General features: G+C 48.5%; 1 protein-coding gene across 10 annotated transcripts in view; it reads left to right on the top strand.

The window, feature by feature from the left end:
• Positions 1-5,376: 5,376 nt before the first annotated feature.
• The window catches only part of LOC147110283 (trinucleotide repeat-containing gene 6A protein-like), a 150,941-nt gene continuing 136,870 nt past the window's right edge, over positions 5,377-19,447 (top strand). For 9 of the 10 annotated variants that reach the window (XM_086000101.1, XM_086000107.1, XM_086000106.1 and 6 more), the window contains exons 1-2: positions 5,377-5,523; positions 5,754-5,801. In XM_086000101.1, coding sequence (XP_085856227.1) covers positions 5,519-5,523; positions 5,754-5,801 — 53 coding nt within the window. In that variant the 5' untranslated portion in view covers positions 5,377-5,518. The remainder of the gene's footprint in view (positions 5,524-5,753; positions 5,802-19,447) is intronic. The other variant, XM_086000105.1, reaches the window with a different exon arrangement.

Genomic DNA, 19,447 nt, shown 5'->3' with positions numbered 1-19,447 from the left:
GAGGAGCTGATACCGTCAGGAGAGGAGCTGATACCTTCAGGAGAGGAGCTGATACCTTCAGGAGAGGAGCTGATACCTTCACAGGAGAAGAGCTGATACCTTCAGGAGAGGAGCTGACACCTTCTGGAGAGGAGCCGGGAAAAAAAATTTGGCAATAAAAATAAAACTAAAGTCTGTACTGCTCCATCCCATTTATATCCCATTTATTTATATCTTTGCACTGACACCTCTTGAGTTGTCCTGAGTCACGGCTACTGGTCCCTGCTGGTGCTGGTACAATCATCTGTTGGGATCAGTCAGCCTCTGGATAGAGAGGTTTTTACGGCTGGGGGAATAATTTGCTTATAGTTTGAATTTTGTTGCTAAGTGTCAGCTTGGCTCAGTTGGTAGCACACTCAACTCTGCATTCAGTAGGTTGTGGATTCCCAAGCGGGGCTGGGAGATGCTGTAGCAGTTACCTTAGTGAGTTGCTGCATTGCTTCCTGTAGATCATACACACTGCAGCCACGGTGCACTGGTGGTAGAAGGGTGGATGTTGAATCTAATGGAGGAGCATCAATCAAGCGCACTTCTCTGTCCTAGATGGTGCTGACCTTCTTGAGTGTTGTTGGAGCTGCACCCACCCAAGTGAATGGTGAGTATTCCATCACACTCCTGACTTTAGCCTTGCAGCTGGTGGAGAGGCTCTGAGGGATCAGGAGGTAAGCCACTCGTCACAGATTACCCAGCCTTTGTCCTGCTTCTGTAGCCAGAGTGTTCATATGGCTGGTTCCGTAAACCTTCGAGTCAGTGGTGACTCCCAAGCTATTGCTGGTGGAGATCTTGCTGTTGATGGTGCTGTTGCAGGTCAGGGGAGGGTGATTGGGCTTTTTCTTGTTGGGGATGGGAATTGTTTGCCACTGGTGTTAGCTGCCACTTTCTAGCCCAAGCCTGGATGTTAAGCTGGTCTCAGCTGAAGCATGTTAGCAGGTTATTTGACCATGCATCACAACCAAGTCCCATCCTATCCTCACCCGATGTCCTAGTAGGGCCATTGGATAGTGACCAGGATTGGGAACACTGGCTGATTTTTCCCCGGCTCATCGCAAGAGGCGCTAAGACCAATTGAAGCAGTCAAGAGGGTGAAGATACAATCTGCTCCCAGGTCACTGCCAATGCCCCCTGTAGCCGATGGCCAGGAGGTGCCAGGGATCACCTGGAGGGAATCTTCTCTCCATTTTCCCTCCCGCTGTGTGAGGTCTGATAGCCTCAGATTGGTGTAGTTCATAAGTGCAATTACGTCAAGGCCACCAGGCTACAACCTCCAGCAATATACACTGGATATTGGGAAACCATTGGAACTTGTGGGAGAAACAAAGGGACCGGCACCTTGCACACTCAGCTTCAGATCGCACTTATCATTTTGCCCCATACAACTCATCACTCTCCTGTAACTGTGTGTTGTTATTTTACACTTCTCATTATCAGTGAGCTAGAACTCTGTATAGAATAATCAGATCATTGAGTGGGTTACAGATACTGATTCAACTGATGACACTAATGAGTGTGAGAGCAGAACGGAGGACAAAAATGGCAGAAGTCACCACTAAGTTTCAGACTCAATCCGACAAGACACAGGACAGGTATTGTGGGAAAGGAAAATCTCAAATTGGCGCTGAAAGGGCCACTCTTCTGAAGTTGGGATTAAGTATGGTGTGGAAAAAGCTTTACTTCTCATTTAAACTGTGCTGTACTTGCCCTGGGAGTGTTTGATGCGACAGTGTAGAGGGAGCTTTACTCTGTATCTAACCCGTGCTGTACCTGCCCTGGGAGAGTTTGATGCGACAGTGCAGAGGGAGCTTTACTCTGTATCTAACCCGTGCTGTACCTGCCCTGGGAGTGTTTGATGCGACAGTGTAGAGGGAGCTTTACTCTGTACCTAACATGTGCTGTACCAGCCCTGGGAGTGTTTGATGGGACAGTGTAGAGGGAGCTTTACTCTGTATCTAACCCGTGCTGTACCTGCCCTGGGAGTGTTTGATGGGACAGTGTAGAGGGAGCTTTACTCTGTACCTAACATGTGCTGTACCAGCCCTGGGAGTGTTTGATGGGACAGTGTAGAGGGAGCTTTACTCTGTATCTAACCCGTGCTGTACCTGCCCTGGGAGTGTTTGATGGGACAGTGTAGAGGGAGCTTTACTCTGTATCTAACCCATGCTGTACCTGCCCTGGGAGTGTTTGATGGGACAGTGTAGAGGGAGCTTTACTCTGTACCTAACATGTGCTGTACCAGCCCTGGGAGTGTTTGATGGGACAGTGTAGAGGGAGCTTTACTCTGTATCTAACCCGTGCTGTACTTGCCCTGGGAGTGTTTGATGCGACAGTGTAGAGGGAGCTTTACTCTGTACCTAACCCGTGCTGTACCAGCCCTGGGAGTGTTTGATGGGACAGTGCAGAGAGTGCTTTACTCTGTATCTAACCCGTGCTATACCTGCCTTGGGAGTGTTTGATGGGACAGTGTAGAGGGAGCTTTACTCTGTATCTAACCCGTGCTGTACCTGCCCTGGGAGTGTTTGACAGGATAGTGTAGAGGGAGCTTTACTCTGTATCTAACCCGTGGCTGTACCTGCCCTGGGAGTGTTTGATGGGACAGTGTAGAGGGAGCTTTACTCTGTATTTAATTCATGATGTGCTTGCCCTGGAAGTGTTTGAGTGGTTTTACTCTGTGCTATGCCTGATGCTGATACTCAGTGCAAAACATGGGGAATTGTTCAATTCACCAGTATTGGTGGGCAAAAAATTCACCATAGAATTTAAGGTTGTAAACTGTAGTGTGTATAATTAACAAAATAAATGAGATCTGAATGAAAGAACAGATAAACTGTGGAGGTGAGTGAGTCATCAGAATGAAAACTCAGAGTAAACTCAGCAGCTGGAGAAAGTAAAAGTGTCAAGGACAGAGTATTCTATGAGAACAACAGTGAAATGATCTACCCAGTGACATAAACAGCCATATATTTATTTATTCATCTTCTTTAGGGAAGGATAAACTAAGAAGTACACCCTGCCCCCACCCAAAATGAAACTTCAGTGAAAATAAGTGAAATTTGTGAATGTTGAAAAACAGAAAAATTGGAGTTGATTGCCCCCAAAATAACGGAGAAGGACGACTGCAAGAATTTAATTTTCCTGACGAGTTCAGGGAGAACGTTAAGGGAGCATACAAAGAGGGATGAGATTGTAAACACTAATTAAAAACAATGTACGGAGTGGGCAATGGCAGTCTCATGATGCACACGGGTCAGAAGGCTCTGCGCTGGTAGCCTGATTTCTGCCAGGGCACCGGCTTGGCCTCGACACGCCCGACCCGTGTGTGGTTGGCCGATGAGGACTGCGCTGTGGCGCCTTCCCCAGTCGAATATCCCACAGGGCACCCCAAGAAGAATGTCTGACGTCCTGGTGTGACTGTAGCCCTGCAGGGGAGAAAACTGGGTGTGGGAAATATTCAGCTGTATTATTTCACCCACCCCCCGCCACCACCACAGATTGAGACACATGGAATCATACAGCACAGAAAGAGGCCATTCGGCACATCCTGCCTGTGCTGGCTCTTTGAAAGAGGAGCCAATTAGTCCCACCACCAGCATCACCACCACCCCTGCTCTTTCCCCAACTCCAGTACATTTTAATTTCTTGATGTGCCTACCTCTCAATCCTGGCTGTCACCCTGCGGCCTGTTGCTGCCTCCCGAGCCTGTCACTCCCAAACCCCCTGGTTCCCCCTCCCCCCCTGGTTGCCATGGTTCCCCCTGGTTGCCATGGCTCCCCCGCCCCCCCGGTTGCCATGGCTCCCCCTTCCCGGTTGCCATGGCTCCCCCTCCCCCTCCCCGGTTGCCATGGCTCCCCCTCCCCCCCTGGTTGCCATGGCTCTCCCTCCCCCCCTGGTTGCCATGGCTCCCCCTCCCTCCCTCCCTGGTTGCCATGGCTCTCCCTCCCCCCCCCTCCCCCCCCTGGTTGCCATGGCTCTCCCTCCCCCCCTGGTTGCCATGGCTCCCCCTCCCCCCTGGTTGCCATGGCTCCCCTCCCCCCACCTGGTTGCCATGGCTCCCTCTCCCCCCCTGGCTGCCATGGCTCCCCCTCCCCCCCGGTTGCCATGGCTCTCCCTCCCCCCCGGTTGCCATGGCTCTCCCTCCACCCCTGGTTGCCACGGCTCCCCCTCCCTCCCTGGTTGCCATGGCTCCCCCTCCCTCCCTGGTTGCCATGGCTCCCCCTCCCTCCCTGGTTGCCATGGCTCCCCCTCCCCCCGGTTGCCATGGCTCCCCCTCCCCCCCCGGTTGCCATGGCTCCCCCTCCCCCCCCCGGTTGCCATGGCTCCCCCTCCCCCCTGGTTGCCATGGCTCCCCTCCCCCCACCTGGTTGCCATGGCTCCCCCTCCCCCCCTGGCTGCCATGGCTCCCCCTCCCCCTGGTTGCCATGGCTCCCCCTCCCCCCCTGGTTGCCATGGCTCCCCCTCCCCCTGGTTGCCATGGCTCCCCCTCCCCCCCTGGTTGCCATGGCTCCCCCTCCCCCCCGGTTGCCATGGCTCCCCCTCCCCCTGGTTGCCATGGCTCCCCCTCCCCCTCCCCCCTGGTTGCCATGGCTCCCCCTCCCCCCTGCTTGCCATGGCTCCCCCTCCCCCCCTGGTTGCCATGGCTCCCCCTCCCCCACTGGTTGCCATGGCTCCCCCTCCCCCCCCTGGTTGCCATGGCTCCCCCTCCCCCCCTGGTTGCCATGGCTCCCCTCCCCCACTGGTTGCCATGGCTCCCCCCCTGGTTGCCATGGCTCCCCCTCCCCCCCTGGTTGCCATGGCTCCCCCTCCCCCCCTGGTTGCCATGGCTCCCCCTTCCCCCCCCCCTGGTTGCCATGGCTCCTCCTTCCCCCCCCTGGTTGCCATGGCTCCCCCTCCCCCCCTGGTTGCCATGGCTCCCTCCTCCCCCTGGTTGCCATGGCTCCCCTCGCCCCCTGGTTGCCATGGCTCCCCCTCCCCCCCTGGTTGCCATGGCTCCCCCTCCCCCCCTGGTTGCCATGGCTCCCCCTCCCCCTGGTTGCCATGGCTCCCCCTCCCCCCTGGTTGCCATGGCTGCCCCTCCCCCTGGTTGCCATGGCTCCCCCTCCCCCTGGTTGCCATGGCTCCCCCTCCCCCCTGGTTGCCATGGCTGCCCCTCCCCCTGGTTGCCATGGCTCCCCCTCCCCCTGGTTGCCATGGCTCCCCTCCCCTCCCCCCCTGGTTGCCATGGCTCCCCTCCCCTCCCTTCCCCCCCTGGTTGCCATGGCTCCCCCTCCCCCCTGGTTGCCATGGCTCCCTCCTCCCCGGTTGCCATGTGATCAGCCATTTGCGGCGGGCCGGAAGTGCCGGGCCAGTTCCTGTCAGTCAGTCGGGAGAAGATGGCGGCTGTGGAGAGGCAGCGCGCTGCTCGGCGCCGCGGCCAGCCGCACACTCACTGCTGAAGCCTTACTCGCATGTTTAGCTTTCGGATTTCTCACTGCTGCACTTTACATTAATGAGGTGAGTGGATTCCCCCCTCCTCCTCTCCAGCCCGGCCGTTGTGTTTGGCCGCTGACCGGGGGCCCGCAGGGGGGGAGCGGGCTATCTGGGCCCCTGGGCTCCCGCCGCCAGCACTGGGCCTGTGTGCAGAGCCCGCACTGCAGCGCTCTCCGCGCCAGGCCTTTCACCGCGCCTCTACTTTCAAAAATAATCATCTCTATCTAAGTGGCTCTCTGTTTGTTTAATTGCAGAGGATTGGAGGCTAACGCTACCAAAGAAGCTCAAGAGAAACAAAACAGGTAAGATTTGCTGTTAATTCATCACTGGGGTTAATTATTATATTCAAGTTGAATTTGGGGGAGTGAAATGTGTGACCTTCACCGCCAACTAGCTCGATGCAAATGAAGCCCCTGACCCCCACCGGTCTGTGAATAAATACTAAAAATGCTGGAAATAATGAATTGAAATAAATAATATTGGGAACGGATAGTGTCTGTTAGCATCTGGAGGTTAACCTTTCAGGTGTAGGACACGATGGGGCTCTACCTGCCGTGTTCCTTTCAAATGTTGACTGATAAACAACGTGCACTTGGATGCAGGAATCGATCCGCCGCCACACTGCAAGAGAAAGGATGTAAAAATAGACTTGGAGAAAGAGGTGGTCTCTGCCGGTTTCAAAATAATTCATCAGAGATTTGCAAGTGTGATTAACCTTTCATTCAGCTGGCTGCTTAATTAGTTTTATGTAATTGATTACATTAGTTATTACAGGATGGCTGAAAATAGACTGCTGTTAAAATTACTCCTGAGAAGGTTTTTTCACAACGCAAGCATAGTCATGTTGGAAATATTTATTTTGCCTCTTCTGTCTTTCCTGAAGGCAATCGCACTGTTTCATGGGTGGTGGGTGCCCCTCTGTTACCTTACCAAAGCGGCCATTTTCCACTTAACTTGCATTTATACAGCGTCTTTAACATAATAAAATGTCCCCGGAGTGTATCAGTTGCAAATTTACACTGAGCCAAAGAAAGAGACATTAGGACAGGTGAGTAAAAACTTGGTCAAAGAGGTAGGCTTTAAGGAGCGTCTTGAAGGAGAGAGAGAGAGGCGGAGAGGTTTAGGGAGGGAATTCTAGAGCTTGGGGCCCAGGCAATGGTGGTGTGAAGGAAGGCGGAATGCTTGAGGGGCTTGAGTTTGAAAAATGCAGAGTTCTCAGAGGTTTGTAGATCTGGAGGAGGGTGCAGAGATGGGGAGGGGGCGAGGCCGTAGAGTGATTTGAACTTTCGGATGAGAATTTGAAAGTGGACATTGTGTGTCAGTCAGCGAGCACAGATATGAATGGGACTGGCAGCAGAGTTTTGGATGAGCTCAAGTTGATGGAAGGTGGGAGGCTGGCCAAGGAGAGGATTGGAATGGCCTTGTCAGGATGTTGGCCCATTCAACAATATGACTCTGCTGTTTGTGTCTCCATCCACATGTGTACACTTGATAGTGAACAGGAGGCCCAGTTGAACATTCTCTTTCTCACTGCACCCTGGATTTAGAGCTGCAGTCCTTCTCTTCTTTCTCCCTGTCCCGGCAAACTGATCCCCTGAGATTAGCTAAGTTCCAACATGGACTTTCCTTGTCTGTATGGTTCTTTGCCACACCATGTGGTGCATTTCCTCTCTCAAACCCGAGGAGAAGAAGAGGGCAGATCCTCATTCCTTTTCATTTTTATAGTAGTTACAACAGCAGCTTGTCATGTAACACTTCCGAGGCATCAAGGCAAAAATGGACGCTGAATCAAAGCCAGATCTTGGATGTTCAAAAACTCCGAGGTGGTTTCTAAGGAAGTGGAGAAGCAAAGGGGTTCAGGGAGGATATTCCAGAGAATGAGGCCGAGGTGGCTGTAGGTATCGCCACCAATGGTGGTGCGAGGGGAGGGATATGGAGATGGGAGAGAAGAGGCCGTGGAGGGATTTATCAGAGGATGAGAATTTCCTACATTCCAACAGTTACTACACTTCAAAGGTACGTCACCTTCCACCCTCAAGACTTAAGCTCATCCAAAAGTCTGCTGCCGTATTCTAACCCGCACCAAGTCCCGTTCACCCATCACCTCTGTTCTCGCTGATCTACCTAGGCTCCCGGTTAAGTAACGCCTCAATTTAAAATTCTCATCCTTGTTTTCAAATCCCTCCATGACCTCGCCCCTCCCTATCTCTGTAATTTCCTCCAACCCCACAGCTCTCCGAGATCTCTGCGCTCCCCCAGTTCTGGCCTCTCGAGCATCCTTGATTTTAATCGCTCCATCATTGGCAGCTGTGCCTTCAGCTGCATAGATCCTAAGCTCTGGAATTCCCTGCCTAAACCTTTCCTCCTTTAATACGCTCCTTAAACCTTATCTCTTTGACCAAGCTTTTGGTCATTTGCCCTAATATTTCCTTAATATGGTTCGGTGTCAAATTTTGTTTGCTATTGCTCCTGTGTAGCACCTTGGCACGTTTTGCTCTGTTAAAGTTGCTGTGTAAATACTTGTTGGTCATTGGCTGTAAAGCGCTTTGGGGCATCCTGAGGTCGTGAAAGGTGCTATATAAATGTAAGTCTGGGTCTCTGGATAAGAATTTGTAAAATTTGACGTGTTGTTGAACTGGGAGCCAAGATAGGTCACTGAGGACAGGTGTGATGGACGGGTGTGACCTGGTGTGTGATACGGCACAGGCAGCACTGTTTTAATTGAGCTGATGTTCATGGGTGGAGGCCGGCCAGGAGAGCATTGCTATAGTCAAGTCTGGGGGTGAGAAAGTCACGGCTGTGGGTTTCATGGGCAGAGGTGGGCAATGTTAAGGAGGCGGAAGTAGGTGGTCTTCGTGATGGAGACTATATGGCGCTGGTAGCTCAACTCAGGGTCAACTAGGATGCTGAGGTTGCAAACAAATCTGAATTAATAGAAAGTTGCTTCTGTGGCCAGCGCAGTCATGCACCGACATAAGTCCACACTTGCACTTCCTTAAGTGGTGAGCTCCGGAGCAGGGCCAAGGGGGAAAAGTGCTTCCTGTAGGTGAGAGGTCAGAGGTGGCTTTATATCCATGTTTTCGCCACATGCTGAGGATCGTATTGAAGGAGGCAATCAGTAAGTGATAGAAAGTGGGAGTTTGAATCCACTTGCTTGGAGATTTCTCACCAGTTCCAGGGGTTGTCTTGGGAGTTGCATTGAAAGAAGCAAAGGAGCAATTTTGATGCAAGGAGAGGGGCATTTGGGGATTTTATTTTAAACCTTTACTCTTTTCCCCCACCCCCCCCCCAACCTGATTTCCTGTTCCCCTGTCCTCTGAGGACTGACTTACTGGGAAACAGTTCAATAGTCACGAGACTGCCAAGTGATCCTTAATCATATGAAAGTCTTAACGGCGTGTAATGAGAGGTGTCTTAGCTGAACCCAGTGATCAGGAGCAGGGATTCTCATCAACTCGCTTTCCTCCCTTAACCTACTGTAGCACCCTTGCTGTTGCCCTAGCTGCCAGCTAATTCAGCATGGGCCCAGGATCAAAGCTGAGACTTTGAATGAAGCACAGCAGAGGTCAGTTTTGGGGGGGATGTACTTTGTGTACTTCTGCCATTGACCTTTGTTCACTGCTGGTCCAGCAGAAGTCAACAACTGTACTGTACTTGATCCGTTTCAGCTAGGAAAACTCCGATGTTAGTTTTACTGGAAAGCTTCCTTTGCTTCTTATTTTTACGCTGGAGTTTCTAATTAACCAATGCTGAGCTTGATAAACGCTGATATATACCAAGGATTTCAGTATATAGAGATTTCACTTTGTAGCAACTTTCCCAGTACCCTGGGAGGGTAACTAAAATTTGAGCCGGCTGATTCTGATGCATGTTGCTGATGACTGAAGACTTGCTCTCCTTGCTCATTCTGCGGACCCACAATCCCCGATGTTGTGTCGGGTGAGCAATAACTGTACAGCTACCAAAGAAAGCCGTGAAGTTTTACATCGGTGGGACTGGGACAAAATATGTTAAAGGTATTCGATACATCAGGACTCCTCCATTTGTTGTAAAGGCTATTTTGCAACGAGTGTGGAGCAATGTTCCCCCTAATTTTTTTTGGGTGCGCGGTTCCTTTAACAGGCTGCGTGGCCCAGTCAAGATTTCGCGCATGTGTGAAATTTCCCATTTAAAAGCTGGTCCCAGGGCTGTGCGGGACCTCCAGACAGCAGTGCAGCCGCACAGCTTAGCGGGAACGTTGGTGTGGAGTCCTGCTTCGAGGTTTGTGTTGGATACAGCCATATGGTTGTAATTGTGTTCCTAACTTTATAATTGCGTGTTGTTTTCCTACTTGCTTAAAGTTACTGTAAATCACATCACATTAATAAATGTAGGAAGCAGCTGTCAGCGTTGTTTTGAAAATACTGTAAAATTTGTATTTGGCTAAAATGGAAGTGGGTTTATCAGGACTGAGTCATGCTGAAGGTAGCCCATAAATCGGAAGGCAGATGATCATTACCATGCAGAGGGCTCACTGACTGAGTGGTGACCTTTCATTTCTTCATTGTGTTGTTAGCATGAATTACATGCCCTCTAACTCCCTGGTTGTTTCTGGTTTGTGAAAAGTACATGCTCCACACTCCAGAAGTTTCCCTGTATTTGTTTCTCACATGGATTGCTTTCCCAATTAGTGCGAGACACACACTGCTCTTGTTGTACAAACAAAGCTGGGCTTATTGGAACACCTAGAACAGTTCAGTGGCTGAGCCTGCTAGGATCCCAGCCAACATTTTTAGATGTGGTAGGTAAGCTTTTGTTTGGTAAGATTTCTTTATTTTTTTTAAAAAAACAATGTTAAGGAGCATTGTGTATTATTTTGGCAGCACTGGTTTGAGGGTTGTGAATATTGTGATTCTGATGCCAAATGTAAGTTTGAAATGTAATACTGCACTGGCAACCCTCCTGGCAACCATTTTGCACGTGGGAGAGCTGAGCAAACTGCATTTAAACATTTCCAACTCCGGTCCAGCGGGTACTGAATGGTATGATGAATAATTTCCCTAATCTAATATAAAAGGATAAAAATCTACACCTGTAAGATGCATTGAATATGCACTTAAATGGAGATTTTAAATCTTTTAAAATGGAAGGCATTTTGGGGATTTTGGCCTGCGCTGCTGTTTGCTCCAAGGTGGCTGGGAGGTAATTTGTAATCCCTGTCGGTGAGTGGGATGGATCCAGAGAAATTCCCTGTGCAGAACTGGGGAACGTGATTATAACCTGAGGAAATGTTGAGGTAAGTGTATCCTGAGCTGTTTCTACACGCATACAAGTGGGTTGAAATTGTGCTGTGCAATCTTGGCAAACTGTTCAATACTAGTATTGCATAATAAAAGCCTGCTCTAAATGTAATTGTCACATTGCTCCTTGGTTTTAGTCCTTTGAACAATGTCAAATTTAAGAAAAGTGTTTAGTCTCCACTGTTAAATTTTGTTTAAACATTTTAGCTAGAGGTTACTTTTATGGAATAGTTCATTGGCTTGTCTTTATCACCAAGCCTCCTCTTTTTGCTATCGTCTCCTTTTATTAATCTGTAGTATAACAACTCTAGTGTCAAAGCCACCTAACAGGAAATTGAAAGCAACATAGTTTCTCATGTAATTAGTCTACTTATTCAGAGCCCCAGGTTACATGAAAGGAGAAGCTGGAAGGAATGACTTTTCCCACTTGTTCTCCTCTGCATGCTGCATCTCCCTCACATGATGGCCTCCATCTTAATTTAGTGCCAAGGCCACTGGAAAATGGCAGGTGATTGTAGCAAAAACTCCCTCATTTCTGGCAGAAAAGTTGTGAATGGCTATTGGTCCTTGCTGATGCTAAATCTGATAAATTGTATTAAAGCAATTTAACTCTTCAGTGGCCCTTGTTGTGGTAGATGGCTTGATCTTAGCACTTTTCCTACCTGGGGATCACTGCCCCGTCCAGTTTAGAGGAGTTAATATGGTTTTTTCCACTACTCCTGTTTAGAGAGAGATTCTTCTGTCACCCTCCCAGTTCATGGAGGTACCTTTCTTCTCCAATTCTCCCTTTCATAGATTATTCCCCCACTTCAGAGGCATTAGTGCCCCTCAAAGAAATACTATTCCTATCGCTGTTTATCTGTGGCTAGAACACTTTGGCCTAGAAATTCAGTTGGGCCCTGTTTGGGGCGCCAAGCTCGCCTGGGCGCCGGAATTACCGCTGCGAGTGGAGCCACTTGCGCCATCCCGATATTCAGTTTCAGCGCCCCAAACGGAAGCGGGCCGCTACTCGAGGCTCCCCGCGCCCCGCTTGGGGCGCTCACACTGAATATCGCCACGCTAAGGGCCACAGCGCCACACGCTGCGGCACGGCACGCTGCGGTACTGCAGGCCTTCCTCCCACTGTTAAGGGGGAGGTGCCTGCAACAGCGCGATCCCCGCTCGCGAGTGCCGGCAAATGAGCCCGGCACCAAGGAGAAGTGCCGGGCTCTCGGGGAAACAGCCGGCAATGCTGTGGGGGGGGGGGGGTGCTGGCAGGCGGCCGCCGCCGAAAAAGCGGCCACCCCGCACCTCCACCTTAACTTGCGCCACTACCGCCACAGGTAGGCCCTGTGAACCGGTCGCGATTTGCGACCGGCGTTAAAGCGGCGGGCGCGACCAAATATGGTGATCAGAGCGGGGCGCTGCGCACACCGATGATGTCATCGGTGGCGGCGCAGCGCTACAGGCTAACGCCGCCGTTAGCGCCCCGCTAAATATCGCGGGAGGTGTGGCCAGTGGCGCTAAAGCCACTAAGTGCCCTCTTTGGGCGCTAACTGGTGGCGCAGCCCACTGAATTTCTAGGCCTTTGTATTCCCTAGCTACAGTATTGACCTGTGTTTGTTACTATTTTCATTGTTGTATCCTTTTCCTTAATGCAAACGGGCACAGCAACCATTTCACACTTTATAGAGGGCAGATGCGTTTCTTTTCATTGTTCTGAACCTTTAGGAGTGGTACAGTTTTTAAATGTAATGTTAAGGATAGTGCTTTTCCATTCATTCAATGCTCTGCTAACGCAGCTAGTGTCCCTCTGTCTTATCTCCAGTGACGGAAGGGATAATGAGCCCATCACATCTACCGTCCATTCCTTGGTAAATGAGAAGACCATGTAGGGCAGCTCAGCTGGTCATTTATCTAATTTGCTGTTTGTGGGATCTTGCTGTGTGCATATTAGCTGCTATGTTTGCTTACGTAAGTATCTGCACTTCAAAGTCAGCCATTGGCTGTGCAGTGTGTGGCGCGTCCTGAGCACGTGAAAGGTGCTATATAATCTTGCTTGATTGGGTTTAGAAGGTTTATCTGCTGACTTTTTGAGTGTTCCTTGGGCATGTTGAGGGAGGGGCGATGGAAGGAAGGGAATAGAGTGCAAGAGATTTTGTGCTTTTCATTATAACAGTGCTGGTTCAGTTTAATTGGAGTCAGCTTGACTCAGTTGGTAGCACTCTAGTCTGAGACAGAAAGTTGTGGGCTCAAGTCCCACGCCTGGTCTCAAGCACAGGATCTAGGCGGACACTGCAGGGCAGTACTGAAGGAGTGCTGCATTGTTGGAGGTGCTGTCCCTTGTATCGAGACATTAAATTGAGCCCCTGATTGCCTGTTGAGTTTGATATAAAAACTGCCATGACACAGCAGTTCATGAGCATCTAATTGGTTATAAAGCTCTTTGACTTAACTTGTGGCGTGATAATGTGCTACATAAGTATCTAAGATTATCCGATAATTACAGAAGGGGAAGACCATTTAGCTGTTCGTTCATCTACCTAGAAAGACCCTATAGTTTCTCTCTTCTCCACCACCCCACTTTATCTGGAAATTCTAATTTTTCTCTTACTGGCTTGAACCATATACCCTTGACCTACACCTGTAAATTTTCTGATTTACCTTTTCCAAACCATTTGCAGTCTTACTAGTAAATTGCCTGTTGTTGCCAAAAGTCAGTTAATCAGTATAAGATTTTTTTTCATATATACAGGATGGCAACAGAGTTGGGAGCGAGGCTTCAGAAACTTCCTGCACTTCATTGTAACAGTTGACCTAATAAACTAAATGGGAAGTCTTAACGTAGCAAATTACAATGCTAAATATTAACAGAAAAGCGTGACCAGAAATCGCGACAACAGGCATTCGGGTTGGTGGACACGTTTTCTTAATGATTTACAGATGTCTGAAGCTTTTGTTTGAAAGCCTGAATATTGTGGGCGATTGTGAGTTTAGGAGATGATGGGGATTATTTTAAACAGCAGCTCAAACTTTAGATGGGCAGGTGGGTATTGGGTACCTGGCTGGGATTTTCAGGGTTTATGTAAATAGAGATCCTTGTTTTATTTCATTGCACCAGTGATGAAAACATCATTAAGTGAGGGGAAAATGTGCTCTCAAAAGCTGAAGAATATTTACTCCCCCGTTAGCTTGCAGAGCAGTTGAAGTATATGAAGCTTTGAGATGTTCTGAAATGCAATGAGAGCTTTATCAATGCAAGTATTTCAAGCATATGTGTTCATGTCAAGTGTTCTCTTTCCCCCCGCCCCCAGTGCCCTGAACTCCTGTGGTGAGCGTCTTGGTGCTAACCTGTTATTTTACAATTGTTTTTCACAGTGCTTCCAAAATTTGAAAGCTGTTTCCAGTAATTATTCTCAGCAATAATTATGGGTGTTTTTGATGAGCCTTATTTTTAATTCATTATCCGTGATGAAACTGTATTACTGCACAAGGGAAAACGTGTCCTTAAAACTGAAGAATATTTACTCAAGTGAAGTTGCAGCCAAAATGATTAACATGTAACTGTGAGGATGAAAGGGAGCAGGAAGCATGGTGATAATTTCCGCTTGTGGATCAGGGCTCTTAACCAGATTCTGAAAGTTGTGAAGTACAGGAATAAATTATCCACATAACTTCCCTGGCTCAGTAACTACAGGGAATGCTTCAAGTCAAGAAGACCAGACACATGCTGGGACTGGCTGGGGATTGGATAATGCTCATCATTAAACTCTGGATCAGCAATGGCACCTCGAGAATTGACAAAACTCCTAGTGCACCTCTCCCTTTACTTGCTGCTGTTGAGGTATAAAGCTGCATGAGACTTAAATATTGGCCCAGAAATTCGGGTTGGGGCTTCCCACGGGTGCAAGCCTCCGACCTGCACTTAGCTTGCACGCCGGCCGTTGTGCTGTGGGCCCGCGTGGGATTCCGATCCTGGGCCTCCTCCAACTGCCGGCGCGCAGTGCTTGCGTATCCCAGGGGCGCAGTTAGTTCGAAGCGTCCCCTGGGATCACGTGGGCCATGGAGAGCCAATGGTAGCAGGGAATGCTTCATTCATAAGTTTGACAGGAAGAGCTGTCAAACCTATAAATACTATGAGCCCCAAAACATCACTAAAACTTCAAACAATTTTTTTTTTAAATCACATTTTTAAAATAACTATAAATTACATGAAATAACTTTTAAACAATTTAAATTTTTGAAAAAATTAATTACATTTTCTAACGGGGCTAAAATAAACTTACCTTTCTTTAAAGTATTTAAAAATAATAAGCCTGTGGGAAAAAATGTTTTAATTTTAATTAATTCACCACTTACCTTGTTAAAAGCAGGCCATACGCCTGCTTTTTAAAAGTGTAACTGCTGGAGACTTACTCTCCCGGAGAAACCTGCAAAAACACCGTAAGTTCGATGCGCACGCGCTGCCTCTCCGGCGCACACGTTCCACCTGTCAACTCCTTCTTTCAGGGGAACGGAAGTTCCGGTTTCCTGTGCATGCGCGAAACCGGCTCTTTTGTTGGGCCTACGCGTGCGTACTCGCGCGTTGGGACCCGAATTTCTGGGCCAATTTGCACAAACGTGAGGGTGAAACTCTCATCCATTGCCTCCCTGCATTGTGCACCATCTCCAACCCAGAGTACTCTGAATCTTTTCCCATTTTGGTGCTCTGAAATCACCAAGAAGTATCAGTGTCCCACATGACTCTCTGTCCCCACCACCTGGCCTATGTTCAGATTCTCCCTTGGTGCTATAGAAACTGTGTGTGCAGATGATTGCAGGTGAAGAGTGTGTCTTGCTACTCCACAATGCTGTACAATTGCGCATATTTCTTTGTCCAATTTTCAACCCATTCTGTCTAACCTGAATCGAGCCTCCACGTTGGGGAATGGTTCCCTCAGCACTGCGTGCCCTCCAGTAACCTGTCCAACTTGCCATTATTCAGTATGAGCCTTGACACTAGGAATTGGCAGGTGGTTGTTTGGTCATTGCCTGATGTCCAGGCACATGCTCGTCCAATAATAGATGCTGATGGTGATCAGGAGCAGTAACCCTGATGACCCGTCCCATGCCCCCTTAACTCAAGCCACAAGACCACTTGTGATGCCCCTGTTGCTGCTCTAGCTGAGATGAATTAACTCGGTACAAACCAGATGTATCTGCTCCCAGGATGTAGTTCGAGCCATTGGGGGACATCTCTGGATTGTTAAATGTGACATGCCCACCAGCATAGATTTTCATTTCAGTGATTTTCCTAGCCCAGCCTGATTGCAGCTTGTAACTGTTGTGTTCCTTTGGCATATTTTTACAGTGCCTGGTTATTAATGATAGGCCTGTACAGCTAGAGTTGGTGTACTTTCACAAATGTATTTTTAAACTTGCTGAAATCCCTGCTGTATTAAGTTTTGTAGATGAGCCCTGCTTTGTTTTACTGTGTTCTTCTGGTTTCCCGCAGTGTCTGTGAATGGTTTAGGAGAGGGTTTCGAGCAGTGTCTGTGAATGGTTTAGGAGAGGGTTTCGAGCAGTGTCTGTGAATGGTTTAGGAGAGGGTTTCGAGCAGTGTCTGTGAATGGTTTAGGAGAGGGTTTCCCGCAGTGTCTGTGAATGGTTTAGGAGAGGGTTTCGAGCAGTGTCAACATGGGTTCATAGCTTCCAGTGTAGCTTGTGCTCATCAAAATATTTTGGAATAGAGGCTACTGCAGCAGTGCTGCAAAAATCTTTGATGCATTGGGGTTTGTTTTAATTGAGTGCTCTGATGAGCCAATGGATCAGTGTTCCAGTTTGTGCCTGTGATTCTACTCGTGCTGAGCTCCTGGCCTTGGCGGTCCCTCCCAAGAGGGAGATGCATATCGAGGGCTAGGTGTGTTCTCAAGAAGGGGAAATCTGACGATGAAGCTGCTCTCCTTCTGATCAGAGGCTTGGAGGCCAGTTCTGGATTTGGGCCCAGTTGAGGCCATGCATGTGCAGGCTTCCTGTCTGTGTCTGTTTCAGATTGGCACTAGCCTGTCCGACTTGGAACAACGTGTTCAGTAATGCCCTGCTGACAGTAGAGGGTGTGACTGACTGACTAGTTGATTGGTCCATTCTGTAATGCAGACTTTGTGCTTCAATTAACCAGAAGCTTCTTTTGGAGTCTTTTTACAGACTGCCAACAAATCCTCATGAGCTACAGTGAGTACCGGCTTTGGTTTCTGGCGGGTTGTCGGAGTGTTTGTTTCTGTTGCAAACCAGCCATCATCTGCTACTGGCTGTGCTGTTTGCTGACGTTGTGGACATTGTTTTGTTCCCTGGTGTATTACCATTTCCAGATGGCTGACTGTGGTTTATGCAGTGACTGTATGTGGTAGCATTTATTCATGGAACTCATGGCCTTTGCTATAGTTTCATAAATGTGCACAGAAAGTTGCTGTAAGGTGTAAACGGGTGACAGAAGGGCTTGCCTTCAGCTTCCTGCTGTAACTGGTAAAATTCAGCTCTTTGGTGACGGTTCCAATATTCATGTTCTATATCTGGGGTTCAGACAAATAAAGGAAGTGACTGGGAATCAATAGAACCTTTCCACGGTGATGTTTTGGAAGGAATTTACTGCCCTCCCCTACTCTTGGAGCAACAACCTAAGTGATGTCCAGGGGCTTTATTATTCGTGGTGGCCTGTGCAACCAGTCTCCAGCCTCTTGCCATGCTGGATGCACGTTCCTGACCATGCCTGAGCCTTTCATTTGAAAGCTGCAGTGTGCTGCTGCGCTCTGCCTTCTGTGCAAGTCTTCGAATATTGTGACGGTTTATTGTATACCACATTAGAACAGTGGCTACACTTCAAAAAGTTCTTCATTGGCTGTAAAGCACTTTGGGACGTCCGGTGGTTGTGAAAGGCGCTATAGAAATGCAAGTCTTTTCTTATGGTTGTTATCAGGCAGCATCTTATTAACGCACTTGAGAATCAAATCAAGTCATTGTATTAATGGAACCTGAGCAGGGCTGTGGATCTATGGATAATTTTCTTAGGGCTGAACAGAAATTGTGATTTTATAGTTGTATTTGGTGGATTGGGATCAAAAGATATATGATGCAGGATTGCATGTGCTCTAAAGATGCTGCTTATGGTTTGGTTTGTAGAGCACCATCTTGCATCTCAAACATCTCCAAATACTACTACGTATACATGGAATTACTTTGAAGTGAAGTGACTAGTGTATAGCTAAATGTGGCAGCCATTTTGTGCAAAGCAAGATCCCACCAACAACATCTTCTATGTTTCTATCTGAATTTGGATGATCTCATTAAATGGCGGAGCAGGCTCGAGGGGCTGAATGGCCTGCTCCTGCTCCTATCTTCTATGGATGCCCGGTTATGGTTTTTGGTGATGTTGGTCGAGAGGGATGTGAAGGGTGGAGAGCTCTTTGCTTCTCTTCGAATAGTGCCTCGGAATCTTCGGTATTTACCTGAAGAGGTAGAAGGGGTCTCGAGAATCAGCATCCAGAGGATGGCACTCCCAGCAGTGCGGCCCTCCCGCAGCAGTGCACCGGCGAGTCCGTCTAGGTTATGTGCGCGCGTCCTCAAATTGGGTTTGAACCCACAATTGTCTGATTCTGCTGAGTGTTATTATTGCGTGTAGACATACAGGCTTGAATTACCATCCACTGTAAAAGAAAAATGCTAGTTTTAGAAGGCTCAACAATTCTAGAGCTGCACCGATTACAAGGTTCACAGGGTGGACTGGTGTTGACCTGTCTCGATTTGGTGCACGGCCACATTATACTGCATCAGTCCATCATTGTGTGGCATTATAGAATGCTGCTGGTCTGTCTAATCTTAATCTAGTACTTGGCTAGTCTGATGAGACCCATATATGCTCCCGCTACATCTCTATTACTATATCAATATTTCTTCACAATGCTTCCTCCACCCCCCTCCAAGCTGTTCCATAATCGAGACGGCAGGCTACAGAGCACAAGTTCGTTGCTATGATTTTCCCCACATTGCAAGTTTGTGATTTGGCGAGCTAGAGTCAGATGGTTCTACATCAGCATGCAGTATCACGAGGCAAGTCGGCTACATTCAAACCTAGCAATCAGCCGAGAGGCCTGTGAACAGATGTTTGTCCTCTTGATTAGTGAATTGTGGGGGGTGGGTGTGGAGAGGAGATGTAAGGAAATAGTGTTGTAGTACAGTAATGAGTAGCAGCAGAAACCTGTGTGCTCCTCATTAGACTGACCAAAGTAAGTGAAAAATCCAGCGTCATTATTACGAGCCCTTTGACAAATCAGACTAAACAGGTCTGTTAGACCAGTGGCTTTGATCTGGCACTGAGCTGTACTAGTAGCACTGGGCTCATACTGAACAAGTACCTTGTGTAGACCACTGATTTAGAAACCGACTCGCAGTTTTATGTAAAGTGCCCATCCTGGGCATCAGAAATGAATCCAAGATATTTCGAATAACAACATGGTATATTTTCATAGTATTGTATAATTCACCGTAGATTGCTTGCTCGGGAGTGAACCAGTAAATCGGACCTGCAGAGATTGATTGTTAATTCAGTTGGTTAAACAAATGCACTGATCAAAAAGACACATCAGGGATTCTGTTCTGCCACAATCACCCTGGATCTGGGAGAGGTAAAGTATTACCTCTGTGGGTTCCTGTTGCTC

Source organism: Somniosus microcephalus, chromosome 11 (genome assembly GCF_052327205.1).
Source record: "Somniosus microcephalus isolate GS21.2 chromosome 11, FLI_Smic_1.0, whole genome shotgun sequence".
Taxonomy (NCBI): Eukaryota; Metazoa; Chordata; class Chondrichthyes; order Squaliformes; family Somniosidae; genus Somniosus; species Somniosus microcephalus.
The sequence above is the reverse complement of the archived record's forward strand: the minus strand, read 5'-3'. Positions and strand labels throughout refer to the sequence as shown.